General features: G+C 40.2%; 1 protein-coding gene across 1 annotated transcript in view; it reads right to left on the reverse strand.

Moving 5' to 3' along the window:
* Positions 1 to 1,003: 1,003 nt before the first annotated feature.
* LOC111658351 (polycystin-1-like protein 2) overlaps positions 1,004 to 14,826 on the reverse strand; it is a 20,032-nt gene continuing 6,209 nt past the window's right edge. Inside the window, exons 7-40 of the mRNA XM_023410835.2 lie at positions 14,652 to 14,779; positions 14,413 to 14,560; positions 13,411 to 13,609; positions 12,962 to 13,073; positions 12,721 to 12,862; positions 12,341 to 12,538; positions 11,895 to 12,037; positions 11,588 to 11,767; positions 11,327 to 11,464; positions 10,580 to 10,726; positions 10,370 to 10,494; positions 10,153 to 10,273; positions 9,606 to 9,734; positions 9,290 to 9,515; positions 8,911 to 9,101; positions 8,577 to 8,807; positions 7,849 to 7,950; positions 7,530 to 7,708; positions 7,265 to 7,411; positions 6,957 to 7,156; positions 6,522 to 6,748; positions 6,214 to 6,430; positions 5,489 to 5,964; positions 5,071 to 5,167; positions 4,843 to 4,983; positions 4,564 to 4,749; positions 4,072 to 4,402; positions 3,512 to 3,645; positions 3,290 to 3,417; positions 3,027 to 3,187; positions 2,180 to 2,390; positions 1,956 to 2,057; positions 1,738 to 1,869; positions 1,004 to 1,542 (exon numbers count right to left, since the gene is read on the reverse strand). Of these exons, the coding sequence (XP_023266603.2) occupies positions 1,378 to 1,542; positions 1,738 to 1,869; positions 1,956 to 2,057; positions 2,180 to 2,390; positions 3,027 to 3,187; positions 3,290 to 3,417; positions 3,512 to 3,645; positions 4,072 to 4,402; positions 4,564 to 4,749; positions 4,843 to 4,983; positions 5,071 to 5,167; positions 5,489 to 5,964; positions 6,214 to 6,430; positions 6,522 to 6,748; positions 6,957 to 7,156; positions 7,265 to 7,411; positions 7,530 to 7,708; positions 7,849 to 7,950; positions 8,577 to 8,807; positions 8,911 to 9,101; positions 9,290 to 9,515; positions 9,606 to 9,734; positions 10,153 to 10,273; positions 10,370 to 10,494; positions 10,580 to 10,726; positions 11,327 to 11,464; positions 11,588 to 11,767; positions 11,895 to 12,037; positions 12,341 to 12,538; positions 12,721 to 12,862; positions 12,962 to 13,073; positions 13,411 to 13,609; positions 14,413 to 14,560; positions 14,652 to 14,779 (5,894 nt within the window). The 3' untranslated portion in view covers positions 1,004 to 1,377. The remainder of the gene's footprint in view (positions 1,543 to 1,737; positions 1,870 to 1,955; positions 2,058 to 2,179; positions 2,391 to 3,026; positions 3,188 to 3,289; positions 3,418 to 3,511; positions 3,646 to 4,071; positions 4,403 to 4,563; positions 4,750 to 4,842; positions 4,984 to 5,070; positions 5,168 to 5,488; positions 5,965 to 6,213; positions 6,431 to 6,521; positions 6,749 to 6,956; positions 7,157 to 7,264; positions 7,412 to 7,529; positions 7,709 to 7,848; positions 7,951 to 8,576; positions 8,808 to 8,910; positions 9,102 to 9,289; positions 9,516 to 9,605; positions 9,735 to 10,152; positions 10,274 to 10,369; positions 10,495 to 10,579; positions 10,727 to 11,326; positions 11,465 to 11,587; positions 11,768 to 11,894; positions 12,038 to 12,340; positions 12,539 to 12,720; positions 12,863 to 12,961; positions 13,074 to 13,410; positions 13,610 to 14,412; positions 14,561 to 14,651; positions 14,780 to 14,826) is intronic.

Genomic DNA, 14,826 nt, shown 5'->3' on the forward strand with positions numbered 1-14,826 from the left:
GGTGTCCTAGAATAACCACCCCCCCCACCCCACCCCACCCCTACCCAGTCTCAGCCATCCCATCCTTTCTGCTCTGCTGCTGGCATTTGTTGTCATTTGACCTTTACACTTAGTTATCACTATCACTCTATGTTACAGATCATGTACTTTCATATTATAAACTTACACACAACACCTGCACTCTACAAAGTTAGACAAACAGAAAAAAAACAGAGAGTCAGAAACAACAGATCAAAAACAATGATCGATGACAATTGGTTTTAAGATATTCATCACTGAAACTTCTGCTTCCTTCTTAGTACAGTGGAGTTTAATGAATTTGATATTGTGGTGCTAAAAACATAGATATAACAAATCACACTGGAGGTATTCTAAACACTTTCAATGTATTGGGGGGGCAGCAGAAGTCTTAGTGACAAACAGCTCAAAACCGCAGCACATCAGACTATCTGCATGACTAGAAACACACTATACCCGGCAGTAATCTGATGCTACTGATGATGATATTGGTAATTTGACATACTTGGTAAAAGTAAATCAGGCTCCCGAATAAATTTAAACATCTAGCTCATCACCTGCTCAATTCAATTTCAGTGTACATTACAGAGCCACAGGTGAATTGTAAGAGCAACAGACTGAAATGATTAAGGGTATTGAAGGGCATCTGGCACCAGACATCAAGTGTGAACTGATGTTTATGGTTCACATCCCCTGATTTTATGTATTTTGACTACATACATACAGTAAAATGGTATCTTGTTGAATCTAATAACATCTGGTGGTAATAGAACTATAAGCCTTGAGAAATTCATAATTGACTATGTATTCATACTTTCTTGTGAGAAACATGATGATAAAGGCTGAATGTTACTACAGTATCCACTACTGTACATGGTTGACAAATTCAAGTTGAAAACTTCAGGAAATTAAACATACACATGTAAAGAAGTTTACAGAAGTTGTTTTTTTTTATCAGATCAGTCATATTGATGCAAATACAATGTTTTACTTGTCTCCATTATTTATTATTTTGTGGAATAAAAATATTGTACATGATTTAGTCACAGAAACACATTTATTTGTTTAACAAAATATACTGCAGCCTAAATACAGTGCCTCACTGCACAACATAATGACTATCCTTAGTTCCTGCTTCCTCTCTGTGTCTTTCTTTCTGTAAAATAGAGACAGATCTACAGTAGTAGAGAGAAATGCTAATAATTTATAGACTTGCAAGGGTTAATATTCTGTTACAAAGCAACAACATGTTGGTTTGCATAAAACAAGCAAACTATGGCAACAGCAAAAGCAATAACTGACACAAACCATTCTGGACATCTTATAATGTTGAACTTTTTTTGATTGCGGTGTAACATCTCAGCCCTCATGAATATTCCCAGAAGAAATTATCAATGTTGCTGAAGCAGATGAATCCACCGGCCTGTCAGTCAGGCTGTCGCCACCTTGTTTCTTACATTTGAGTCCGAACAAACCGCAGAGTTTCATCAGCATCAGGTCCACAATCTCATCCTCTTCTGATGGCTGTAAGGAAGAGAGTAATATATATAACTCAAGGAGTGTCAAGCCATCTGAGGCTGTCGCTGTAATAGTAAGGGCTTACTTCTTCTGCATCATGTGCAGTATATTTTCAGATACTGGTCACAGTTGGCTGCTATGGCAAGTCTACACTGACATCAGCAACATTTAGACACCTCAGGCTCAGCATGGGTGGGTTACCTTGTGATGTATCTGCTCTTGACTGAATGCCACCAGGATGACAGAAATGAAGAGGTTCAGCACCACAAAGGTCATGAACACAATGCAGGAGCCGATGAGGAAAGCACCAAGCACCGGATTATAATTCAGAACCTGAAGGGTGAGGAGGAAGAAATACACTTAAGAAGGGTCTGCTGTCATAATCTGCTGCAGTAGATTTATAACAGTCTCATACTAACCTCTTCGTAGTTAAAAATGCCAAGCTGCAGGCTGATGATGGTCTGTGCAGCATCCAGCAGGGTCCGGTAGGAGTATAACTTCCACCCATACATCAAGTTAGACTGAAAAGTAGAAAGTTCATCTTTTGTGTCAATAACCACCTTTCCAAGTTCTATTTCACAAAGCATTGATAGAAAAATATTTAGTGGCTCCAGCAGCATGTAGAGTGTGGGAAACTCCTCACAGCAATGGAGTAGGCCAGGAACATGATGGTCATGACCACCAGGAAGCCTGAAATATCAGTCCAGGCCCGCTGCAACGTGGATGTGATCATGTGCAGCTTGGGGTTCAGTCTCAGCAGGTGCCACAGTTTGACTGTAGCCAACAGTACTAAGAAAGCAATCAGATACCCCAGCACCGCGTCAGCCTTGGCCGTCTCATGGAAGCTGGCGTATCTGGAGACAGAGCGTGAGAGTAAAGAGCCTTGTTTTAACGACCAAATGAAAAATTTTATTTGCACAAGACACTGTTTCTGTTTTTGCAAAGAACACATATTAACAGTTGTTTTTGTTTTTTGTTTTTTTCTGAAATGATGTAATTCAACTAGCAAATTTGAAAGGTGGGTATAGAGTCAGTTAAAATTAGGTTTTCAATTTTCTCAATGGGGCCTTATATATGTTGTCAGGTACATACATATAAATATATTGGATATAATTATGATTATATTGTATACAAATTCTTTCATTATCCACCAGAGTATAGTAAGTACAACAAGTACACACAATTTAAATATACAGTATATCTGACTAATATTCTGTGTCAACTAAAATGTGCCACACTTGCCACGGTCAGCTGGGTGTCGGTCAGTGAGTGTTGCTGTTTACCAGAACCAAAAAAATAGTTACTGCATACTGGTGAAATGGAGAAAAAAGCTTTGCACAGAGCATCTACTGTACTGCAGAGAGGATGAGCTGGTAACTACAAGATGTAAATAAAACCAGAACAAATAAAAAAGCAAAATGCACAACATGTTCTAAATGTTTAGATAAGAAAGGCCTACTTGCATGAGTTGTGTTTTTCTTATTGCTTACTGGTCTCTGTGGTTTTGGTAATAGTCCATGTCCCGATTCCCCAGTAAAGTCCTCTTGATGAAGACAGACAGCGCACTCCAGCTGAGAATGATGATCGCCATCTCCAGCAGGTTCCACTTACTCTTGATATAATCCCATTTCTGCTGCTTCATCAGTTTTCCCTGTCAGGACATGAGAGGAGCCTGTGTCAGATGATCTGGTGAGAAACTACTTTACGTGTTATTACTAGTAGTAGTGGTAAAGTACGAGTAATGAATGTACACCTGAACAAACATGTAGTAAATGATAAAGAGGAAGTAGATGGCTTCAGAGGCCATGACAAAGATGTGAAGGCCGCCGGTCGACTGGTAAAGGCGCACACTCTGAAGCTCACTGCGGAACTGCAAAGCCCCTGGAGGAAACACAACATTACGGACAACATGGTCTTTATTAACAGTCGAGTTAGTGTGTAGCCCTCACACAGTGGATGAACATGGGCCACTCACCTACGGCTGTGGTCTCCAGCATGAGTGTGACAATGCAAAAGAGATTGACGTTGGCATTGTACACAGTGAACTCAACAAAGATTGCTTGGGTGTACACATCAAACCAGGTGTTGTCATGAAGGTACTGAAGGGATCTGCATTGACACAGATAAATAATATAATTTATGCATGACTCAGGACTAACAGCCATGACAAGAGAAATCCTGAAGCAGCATTACTGGTTTCACAAGAATCAAAGCAACACAAGAAGTTAAAGTATATCATTTACATTTACAAATCTAAACACACAGTACAGAGCCAATGTGACAATGATTTCCATTAGTGGTTGACCTGTTGATCGTTTTATGATAAACTGGTAACTTATTTCATCTATAAAATGTGAGATAGAAGGGAACAATGTCCACTGCATTTTCCTAGAGACCAAGATGATGATTTCTAATTGATTAGCTGATTAGTCAGTTACTAAAATCTGTCAACTAATCAATCCTTTCAGTAATAAACATCTTTATACCATCAACTGAGGTAATTTCAGTGGGTCCCTCATGTATTCAAATCCCTACCTGCTGGAATTTGATAAATCGGGCCCCAGATCCACCACAAACCCCCCTCCTCTGTAGAGTTTCACACTGCCCCAGATGGGGTAAGCCCTCAGTTTACCCTGGGACTGGTATGTCCACGGGCTGTGGGGGTTCAGTGAGGTGTTGCCTCCCACAAAGTGACTCCAGCCTGGACTGTAGGAGCCCACGTCCTCCAACTCCCACGAGTACGGAGCATGACAGTCCGGCACAGACTTCTGCATGGAGCGAGCAACATGGCAGGAGTTTTTCTTCACCCTCACCTGGCGGAGACGAGCGTTACCCACCAGCTTTGAGTTTCCGTCTGTGATAAATCCTGTGGCACACAGATGAAAGAACGTATTATTATTTATTCATATACATACTCTATTTTACATTTTCCATTTTTGTCGTAAGTATACAAAGATTTGCAAATGCTGAAGGGGAATTATGCAAATAAATTGTGTGTGACATTCAATAACAACACAAGATACTGACCTGGGCGCTCTCCAAACAGGTTGCTCAGAAGAGTTGTGTTTGCCCAACTGAACACATCCTGAATACTCATACTGTCAGAGATCCCTTTGCTGAAGCTCTGTCGAATGTGTTGTGTCAGAAAGTAGGCGTTGGGGTCCCTCTGACCATACGCCACCAGGAGCAACATCCACATAAATCCCATGTAGGCTGTATCACAAGTTACAGTTACAAATTATCTCAGCATCTCAAACTGTATTCAATTGCTTTTGATGTTGTTATGTATCAAAGCGGTTCTCCTACCAAGAATCTCCCCCATGAGTGCAAAGACTTTCTGCTCTTTAATCATGTTGTTCCTAATCCTCTCAATGTCAGTGGGAGGTGGTGGCTGATAGAAACTGCACGTGCTGTCTCTTCTGGCTGCCCGCAGTGCATCAGGATCATCTGAGGGAGGGATTTTGTATTCATTTGTTAAGATGTTATCACACTAAACAATGCAACAAAAAAGTGGAAATGAGACAAAAAACATGCCTGCGTCTCTGAGACTCTCATCTATCTGAGGCTCTCCGTACTCCTCCTGGTCAACTTTTTTCAGAACGAGAGCAAAGAAAGCAGCAAAACCAAGAACCTGTGACAGAAGATAAAATAATGTATGAATCACTATTTCAATTTTAAACTTAAATTTTTGGCTTAAATGAATCAAATCTCTGGTTAAAAAAAAAAAAAAGATCAAATTTCAGACAAATAATCTCCTAATTTGTCTGTTGTGTTATGTTTCAGTAAATATATCATTAATATAATCATCAGCATAATAGAATTTTATTCAGTACAAAAAACTGCACATTAAACTCCACTTATATATCAGTTAATGAATAGCTTTCTAAAACGTAACATTTGCAGTGCTATCCCTGTTCCGCCTTTACGTTGTGATCACTGTAATGTTCTTCACCTTCAGAGGTTGGGTAATAAAGAGGCTCTCAAAGAAGGAGACCACCATGGAGATGAGCCAGCTTATAGAGCGCTCTTTCCCGTACGTCAGCCCATACATCATGGTGAAGTATCCTGACACACCACTGGTTGCAATCACCAGTATCCACCCAACAAAGACAAACCACCATGGCAGCCCTCCTTGGCAGCACTTCTTGGCGGAGTCCCCGTTGTTGACGCTCTCTTCTGGACTGGGGCTGCGGTCGAGCTGGTCTCCATCCAGGCTGGACGAGGGGTGGTGGTGCTCCAGGAGACCCTTCATTCCTTGAACTTGCTGCATGGCTCGGTTGTAGCTGTCTGGGTTCGGGAAACGAGAAGGTCCCAACAGACCCATCTCCTTCTCAACATGACGCAGCTGCCTGTACAGGTATCGGCTGTTGTTGCTCTTCTTCTGAACTTCATCTGAAGTCTTCTCAGGGCTCCCCCACAAACTGTTTTCTGTCCATGCAAAAATCAGTATTAGTCAGTTAGGATGTCAATTTAGACCAGTGACAATATGACACTATCATCAGATTGGTCCATCATGAGGAATTACAGGGGAGTTTGGCAGCTTCATAATTTGTATTTAAAAGAATAAATACAGTTTGTTTTTTTTCCCTTATAAGTCTGGTCCTCCAAATGGACCGGCCAATGAAAATCATAAACACATGATATCAGGAGCATTGTAAAGGTTATCGTGCAGTTTACCTTGCAGACTGACTGCACCTAAACTGAGGATCATGGAGCGATCCCTTTTGGAGGCGTCGGTGTAGAAGTCTCCAGCTGCTCGGTTCTGCTGTCTGATGATGTCCTCCACCAGAGACAGCAGAGTGTTAATGTCTGCCCGCTGACCAGGATGGAGCTCCTGATAGGGCAGTGGACTTTTCATGGCCTTTGCGAGTGACTGTGCAATTCTCTTTATGTCCTAATGTAGAAAGCACATCAAGTTCTTCAGACACAGAGAATAGAGAAGTAATTACTCCACTAAGTTATGTTCAGGCTACCTGTGCCCTCACCTTGATCACAGTGTCTGGTGTGATGTCCTTCAGCTCCTTCTGCGGGAAGGAAGTCTGTGAGGGAGAAACTCGACCTGTCTTCCCCTGTTTGGACACGTCTGTTTTGCTGGTTTTCTCCCGAGGACGAGTGTTTCTGAAGATACTCACAATAAGGAGATTGATGGGAAACATGATGATTGAACTCTGAATTCCGATCATAACCTGTTGCCAGGTGAACTCGATGTGGCCTGCAAAGTAAAGTGCTTCTTAAATCGACTTTAAATGGATGTGATTAAAGGTCAGGTCTTTTTAGTTACTCCATACAGCACCACTGTTTCAGATATACGAACGTTTCTGTGCGCCAGGTCATTGCCATGCAACAGGGGTGGATGGGGGTTTAATATTGTAGTTTGTTGTTTCTTGAAAGCTTTGAATGATTTATATTTTGCTACCTACCCAGGTCCATGGTCTGCTCAGACGGGTCTGTCGGTATGCCCCAAAACATAATGCTGGTCAGCATAGTGCACAGCAGAAGAGAAAAACAGCACGACACTCGCTGCACACGTGTGAAAGTGCTGCAGGGAGGTCGACTAATGACGGAGAACCAGATATGACCGTCGCGGAAATCCTTGGCTGTCTTCATGAAGAACAAGTTACTTGTGTCAAAGAAAAATACGGACAGATTAGAAAAAATAATAACGTGATGTAGAATTATGTTTAATTTCTTGGTAATGTGTCTTTATCAGATCAGTAGCAGATCTCACCTAAACCTCTTTAAATCCATCTCTGTGGCTACTGGGAAGACCTTGTCAAGAGAGCACTCTCCCACATCTACAGCCAGCCAGGAGTTACACAGGAAGTGCCATTTCTGACCACTCTCCAGATCCTGCACCATCACTTTGTTGATATACCTGTACATAACATCAATAATCATCGAATGTGCTCATAATAATGATAAAAAAAACTCAAGCTTAACTTTAATCTAATCTTCTTTGGTGTCACATGAATCTCTTGCTCTCTAACCCGTACCATGCAGGGTGTTCTCCCGAGTTGTCGTGCCACAGTCTGATGCTTTGTAGATCTCCAAGAGAAAAGTGTGTGGTGAGCAGGAACATGTCCACCCCGCCCCTTTCAAATACAGGTTTCTCCGGGTCCGTCAGGTGGTGGGGGTCACTTTCTCCTTCAGTACCCAGCAGAGTTATTGTCACCTAAGACAAAAACAAGGTCACTCAAGATGAACAGAGATGTCTAGAGTTGTCAGTGTCAGCGTCATAAAGGTTGTGCAACAGAAACATCAGGCAGGTTTTATTTCTGTGAATCCCTCTAAGGTTTAACAGACATCACTGACCTGAGAGGAGGTGGATGCACCGTGCCGATGCCCGGTGCTGATATTCAGCACATAACGATACTCAGCCAAGGGGTCATTGTCCTCAAGCACTGTTATCTTGACCTTCAAGTGAATGCCAAGACACAGCAATCAGGGATTTAGGTTTTTATGATTATTTACCCAACTTATTGAGGAAATGGTTACATGTGGACGAAATATAAAAATCCAGCCTGACATGATTGAATATTTTGAGGTTGGAGACTATGAGGGTTACGGAACTTGTGGACTTTGAATGTATTAAGGCATGTCCTCAATACATTCAATGTATTGTTTGACAAAATGAATGACAAAGACCAACATTTTTGTGGTGATAGAACACATTCATAAACCAAATTGAGAGCAAGGTAGTAATGTAAAAAGAAAATGCATACCAGCCAAAAGGGTAAACCTGTGGATGAGGTGTGACAATGAATTAAGAATGTGTAGTTCACTTGGCAAATTTTATTAAAAAAAATTTTTAAATATGGTGGTGAATAAATAGAAAACAGAGATATGGTCATTATCAATGCATAAACCCAGCAGAGAAAGTTTTTTCTTCTGCTTGTTTTAATTTTATTTGACTATACATAGTAGTTTTCAGCCAATATTGTTATGTTTTATTTCTATGTGTCGTTACTATGTATAAGTATTAACAAGGACTGAAATAAACAAACTGAGCTGAACCAAAAAAGTTTTTTACTGACAATTACCTTGGCTGAGTCCTGGATGTCTTTCCTGCGTGCCCATATAACTACAAGGAGATAAGCAGAAAAAATGGCCCCCACAAAACACACCACCACAGGATTGTTAGTGAATGTAGCAAAAAGTTCTGCGGTGCGCGACACATCCACCAAGTTTGGCATGACAAAGAAAGAGCTGCCAAAGAAAGTCAAGTGGTTACAGAGGCACTGAGTGACCAAAGGCGTGGTGAGTGGACCGACCTGTAGAAAAAAAAGAAAACCAGCCGCTCAAACTTGACAGCTCACTTTCCAAGAATATATTTTGCCGCAACCACTGTGGAGTGTGTGTTACTTCTTTACTCACCCTGCAGCCATCTTCACTCCAAGACGATTTTGAGTCATTCCAGTATTTGCACTGGGCAGCGATGGAAGTGAAAGTGATGGTGGCGTTGATAGATTTGACGCCTGGCTCTACAATGGGCTTCATAACAAGGTAGTGCACTCCAACGTCTCCTGTTCTGTCTTTGGGACTCAGCACCCAGGTATATTTTTCCTCTGTGTTAAAATGACAGAGGTGTTCATGTACAAAACACACACATCCAGGCTTCCATGTGTTTTAGAAAATTCTCTCATCAGGATATCTATGAATATGTTGTTAGATTCAGTGTTTCTTGAGTATATTCTAAAAGTAACTTTCAGCCATATTATGTATGTTACACTACAAAAAGTAACTTTAATTTTACCTTCTCTGGAATTCTCTAGAGGCATCTGAGTCTTGGCTACGTAATTCTCATCATTTGGATAATCTTGACATCCCAGGAATAGCATGAAGGAAATGTCTTGAGACAGCTCCATTTTCAGCACCAGTGTTACATCCGGCGAGGGGACGTCAATTATTAATGTGCTGAAATTGGCGAGGTCAAGGACTGTGCTGTTCTCCTGCCCAACGTCAAGCCTTGGTAGGAAAATCTGAAAAGCCAGAGAACACAATTATTCTGAAAAATCTACCAACGTTATCCAAGATAAAATGACTAAAGGTAGCTCTAAAACAAAAATTACCTCTATCTCGTCAGGTAAGTTCTCAACCTGAATGACAGTACCGTTCACTCTGGTGAGAGTCACAGATCCTACAGTTCCTGTGATGTTTCCTTCCTTCCAAGAATATGGATTTTTCTCAAAGCTCATCATCTATGAGGTAGAGAACTCAGATTACTTTAAATGTATTAGACCAGACATGATCTGACATGGTCTTTTTCTGTTGGTTCTATTGTTGTAGTTGATGTCACATTTTAAGTTTTTTTCTCTCCTCTATATTCAATGTAGCATTCTCAAAATTACATGTATTGACCCAAGAGAATGCAAACATGAAAAGTAAGGTTGCAGATTTGTAAAAATAATTTTTTTTATGAGGAATGAACTAGTTCACCGTCACATTTTTTCATTGCATAATGAGTGTACTGACCAGTTCAATGCAGAACCCTACAACCACAGTACACTCGAGAAAAGGCCATAGACACAAGTATGCGCTTCAGCATCTGTTGGCACCTTGAAAAACATATAAATGTTTCTTGTTTGTTGCATTTCCCTCTGCTGTACACACACTTACTCTCACATCCACTGGCTCATTTGAAGAAACCACATCTTCAGGCAGTCTAGGGAAGGAAAATCTGGACGAGCTGTTCTTCTGGACGTTTATATCTTGCATCTGCATGGTTTCTGGAGACACTCTGTAGAAAGAATGTCATCAAAGCCATTTCAGTGTTTTAAGCAAACACCAGATTAGTCTCAAGTATGCGTTCTAGCCAGTGTCAGTCATCTCTTACCTGTTAACATAGACACTGATCTGACCAGATTCAATGATGGCAGGGTCTCCATTCAACTCTTTATTATTCAGCAAAGCACTTTGAACATTGTTTATCCCAGTCAAAAGATACTCTGACACTTTTTTCTGAAGAAAAAAATTAAATCTGTTTAGTGAGACCTCTGGACAAAATTGAGCAAAAAAATACATTTAGCGATTTTTTTTTTCTTACATCTGATGAAATATTCAAAATATTACTGGCTGCTTCAACTATTGGTGTCGCTGCTTGCATGACTTCTCCATCATCCACTCCATCCTGATTAACACTGATAGTGTTGAGGGAGGAGCTGAGGTCAACCAATAAGGAACCTGCTTCTTCCTGGAGAGGAAACACAGAAACAGAAGAGATTAAAGTTGATCTGTGTCCAACTTTCAAAGGAGCTGACAAACATCTATTACACAAAGAGCAACATATTTTATTAATGACCTTATATTCATTTTATTTACTTCTGAAATTACTTTCAGGCTGAAAAAGGTACTTTTAACACTTTTAAAAAGCCTGTTCTGCCTGTTGCTGTCAAATTCAAAAATCAACTACAATATTTTTTTCTTTCCTTGACATGGCATTAAATCAGATTTAAGCCTCCACTTACATCGGCTTAAAATGGTGAAAAAATGGTTTTAAGAAATCATTTCTACCTATTAGTCACCACAGTATATCTAAATGTTAAAGATGCAACATTGTCCTTAACTAAAATGTTTGGGCTAGGAGACAATTAAGGCTCCAAGCGTGCAATTAATGATGAAACATTGTGCATTGATCTCTAATTACTGCTAATTAGTATCGAGTATTGCTATGGCCTGTGAGCTAACAGCCACCTGCACAGCACTTTTAGCATTTGGAGAGTGAAACCAATAATTCAAAATAGTTTTAGCAGGATTTTAGATTCTGTTGCTGAACTGATCTCATGTACTGTACTTGAGCAGCAGGACTGAGTTCATCTGAGAGCTGGGTGAGTCCAGCCACAGCTGTGGCCGTCACTTTCACTTCCTGAGTTGTGTTAGTGGGGGAGTCCGCCAGCACTGTGGTCATTTTGGTCAGCATTTGCGCTCTGAGCTGAAAGAGGAGGAGGTACAGATTAATCCCACGGTGCTCTCCACTCACCCACAATGCAAGCGTCACAAATATCACAGCAATATATTAGCCTCAACTGTTTCAACATCGACCGAATAAAGTCACCTTCGTCCTCGCATCCCTCTGATCTTGGCCGGCCTCTGTATTCAGCATGTCAGAAACTGAAGTGAATATTTGTCCGAGTGCCTCACCAGACAGCAGACCTTGCTGCTCTAAGTGAGCCACGGTATCCTCTACTGCAGACTGGAGATCCTCCACTGACGCACTGGAGTTACTTTTCCGCACCTTAAGGGGGAGAAACAATTAATCAGATTTATTCAAAGTCCTTAAATTAATGGAACACGTTCCAATTTTGAATTCTCTAATCCTCCTGCTTTCTCTAATAAGCGTGATTTACTGGCAGACAACAAACCTGAGTAGTGACAGTTGTGGTGGCTTTCTTATATGCATTTTTCATGGTCACCACAACAGACAAACTGTAATTGTTGTTCTTATCTCCAAGAGGCAGGAGGACAGATTTCACCTCATTTGCATTGCTGCAGCGCAGATGTTTGCCTTAAAGACAAAAGAGACAATTTAGTAAAACTGCTGTAATGATTTCTTGATTATTTATCTACACACATGTTGTTAAAGGAGCAAAACATCAAAATTAATCCCAGGCACAAATCTGTACAGCAAAACACATGTTTGCAATGGAAGGCCAGAGTCAACTGATCCTCTTTACTTTCTTTTTTGGTTCATGCAACCAATTTAAAAAAGGTTTAAATTCCTGTATCAATGTATAAATCCACTTTGTAACACAGCTTTATGTTTATAATCTGAGTGATATGAAGGGTTGACAGTGCATCACATTCTCACCTGTGTCAGTTTTGAAGCAATAAAAACAGCCTTCAGAGCAGAAAGAGCTTGGTTTGCAGGTAATGTCGAAAGCATCAAGAACGGTTCCCGATGTGGGAGAGATGCTACATGAGGGGGGGCTGGGGTCTGTGGGTGCATCAGTTGGCTCAGGACCCGGTAATGGAAGCGTGTACTTGGCAAAACCTGGCTTCTTCTTGCCTGTAAAAAAAGAAAACATTTTTAAATCACTATGTCAGTTTTTTTTTTTATTGACACAAACTTGAAAACTTTACCCCTTATTCATTCCAATCTTATCATGCTATGGATTACCTTAATACCTTGGAATCCCGTATTTAAAAAAAAAGAACAAGTTTATGCATGACTATGGGATCAAAACACACCGTAAGCAATCACACTGATGTTGTGCAATGTGTGCCTCGAAACGTTCAGATGCTGGCTGTGTACAGAATATTCAGTGCTGCCGTCCTGCATCTCAATAGCTGGCCTCCTTCCTGCGTTGGAGTAACACTTTTCACGGTCACCCTGGCAAAAGATTATCAATTAATGTTTGACACAGTAATTTGACACAGTAATCTCATCAGCTAAACTTTAAAATCGACTGAAGTGCTTTCTCAGACTTACCAACAAAGGTCTGGGGTCCTCAATATACCAGACTACGTCTGGACAAGTTGTCACACAGCTCAGTCTTAACTTTATGTGGTCGTTCAAATTCACGGAAGTGCAATTATCACAACTGCAAGAATAAAAGGAAATATATAACTATAACCTATTCCAGTAAAAAGGTCTTTATTGCAGAGTTGCTCAATCTTTTGTGACATCTAGTCCTTAAATTCTAAAAGCATTAGATAAAGATTTAAAGCTGCCAAGTTGAAATTTTTTTAACCCTATTATTGCAGCATCAAATAAATAAATAATATATACAGTATGTGTTATGGTTGAGTAACGTTAATATAATCAAATTTGGAATTATTTTTCCTTAACTAACAGTAGTTCTTACTCTTGCAAACTGCCTGCAGAATCATTATTTTGAACATATTTTAGTGTTTTTTTCCTAAATGCTCTCATTTTACCTGATGGTGACATCTGTGAATTCTTTTGGAGCAACAGTGATGCACTTTGAAGCGGAAGCGAGGCCAACCCATTTCCTAAACCAGGTCGCTCTCCTCACAGTTAAAGTGTATTGGAAAAATTCAAACGGATTTGGAAGACAATCTTTTTTGATAACATGAGTTTCCTTATTTGTTTTGTTTCTGCATTTGCAGTTTCCTTCTGTATGGAAAAAAAGCAGAGGCAAAACTTTAAAACAGCACTTCAACAATAAAGAGATTTCTGTTGTACAAAGATACATGTCATGAATGACAGTATATTTATAGCATATTTACAAGGGATGGACAAAATAACAAGAACATAATGCAACCCAGTAGATCATCACCACCAACAACAACCTCAGAAACTATCATACAATTGAATCAATACCTATTTGACACTGTGTGTGTACATGTGCATTAGTGTCCCAGCTATGTTTTCATGTTTTTGGAGGTATTGTGTTTGTTGTTAAGATGTAATCACGTCCTGGCTTCAGGAATCAGGAAAAGTGCTTACCCTGGTTTTGCAAAAACAATATACTATATAGTAATATACTAGAAAACCAGAAGACCTTAGGCAGGTGATGATTATGGTTCATCCACACTGAAATGAAACTGAAAATCTGACACCAGTAATGCTGTAATGATGCTTCTATTACTGGTGATTGGATGGGGAAACCAAATCCAGCTGTGTGAAAAATACAGCAATGCACAGACAGCCAGGGGCTAAGCTGGGAATATCCTCTAACGCTGAGGGGAATCAGTACAGTGATCTCTGGATGTGGTGAAATCAAAGAAACAATTGCAGACAAATGATCTGGTTTTATGGTGCGCATGAAAATGTTCTTACTGCTGTAATAAAGTTTCATTGGTCATCATAGGTTATTGTTTTGTATTGTCTATGTTCTTCCAATCCTGTTCACCCCCTGTAATTATTAAAATCATGGTTTAACTGGTAAAAACTGGTCAATGAAGTGTTGTACTTACTACATTTCCATTCAAATGAGAGCCCTTCGCTGGGTAATGATTCAGTTCCAGTTACACTCAGTGTGACACTGTGAGTGTAGTCGACCAAAGTGTCAGGAGTAGCAATTATTTTCAAGTCAGAAGAGTTGTCGACGCTCATGTTACCTGTCTGTAGATACAAACAAAGTCACTGTTCTGCACCCGCAAAATGCAGATTTATAAACAATATAATATAATATATATACCAATATTCTACATACTGTGCTTCCGTGTTCGCCTGGTGAAAAGTCAGAGTAATTCTTGCAAGCCTCGTGTACGTTCTCTAAGTCCACGTCCACATCAGAGGCCGAAAAGGCATTCACTGCTCGTACTTTAACTTTTAACAATCCTTTACCAAAAGAATTTGGATTGAAGCATTTTGATTAGCATGATTAT

This window comes from Seriola lalandi, unplaced genomic scaffold, assembly GCF_002814215.2.
Source record: "Seriola lalandi dorsalis isolate HSWRI2012SDOR001 ecotype SW California unplaced genomic scaffold, Sedor1 jcf7180002054440, whole genome shotgun sequence".
In the NCBI taxonomy this organism is placed as follows: Eukaryota; Metazoa; Chordata; class Actinopteri; order Carangiformes; family Carangidae; genus Seriola; species Seriola lalandi.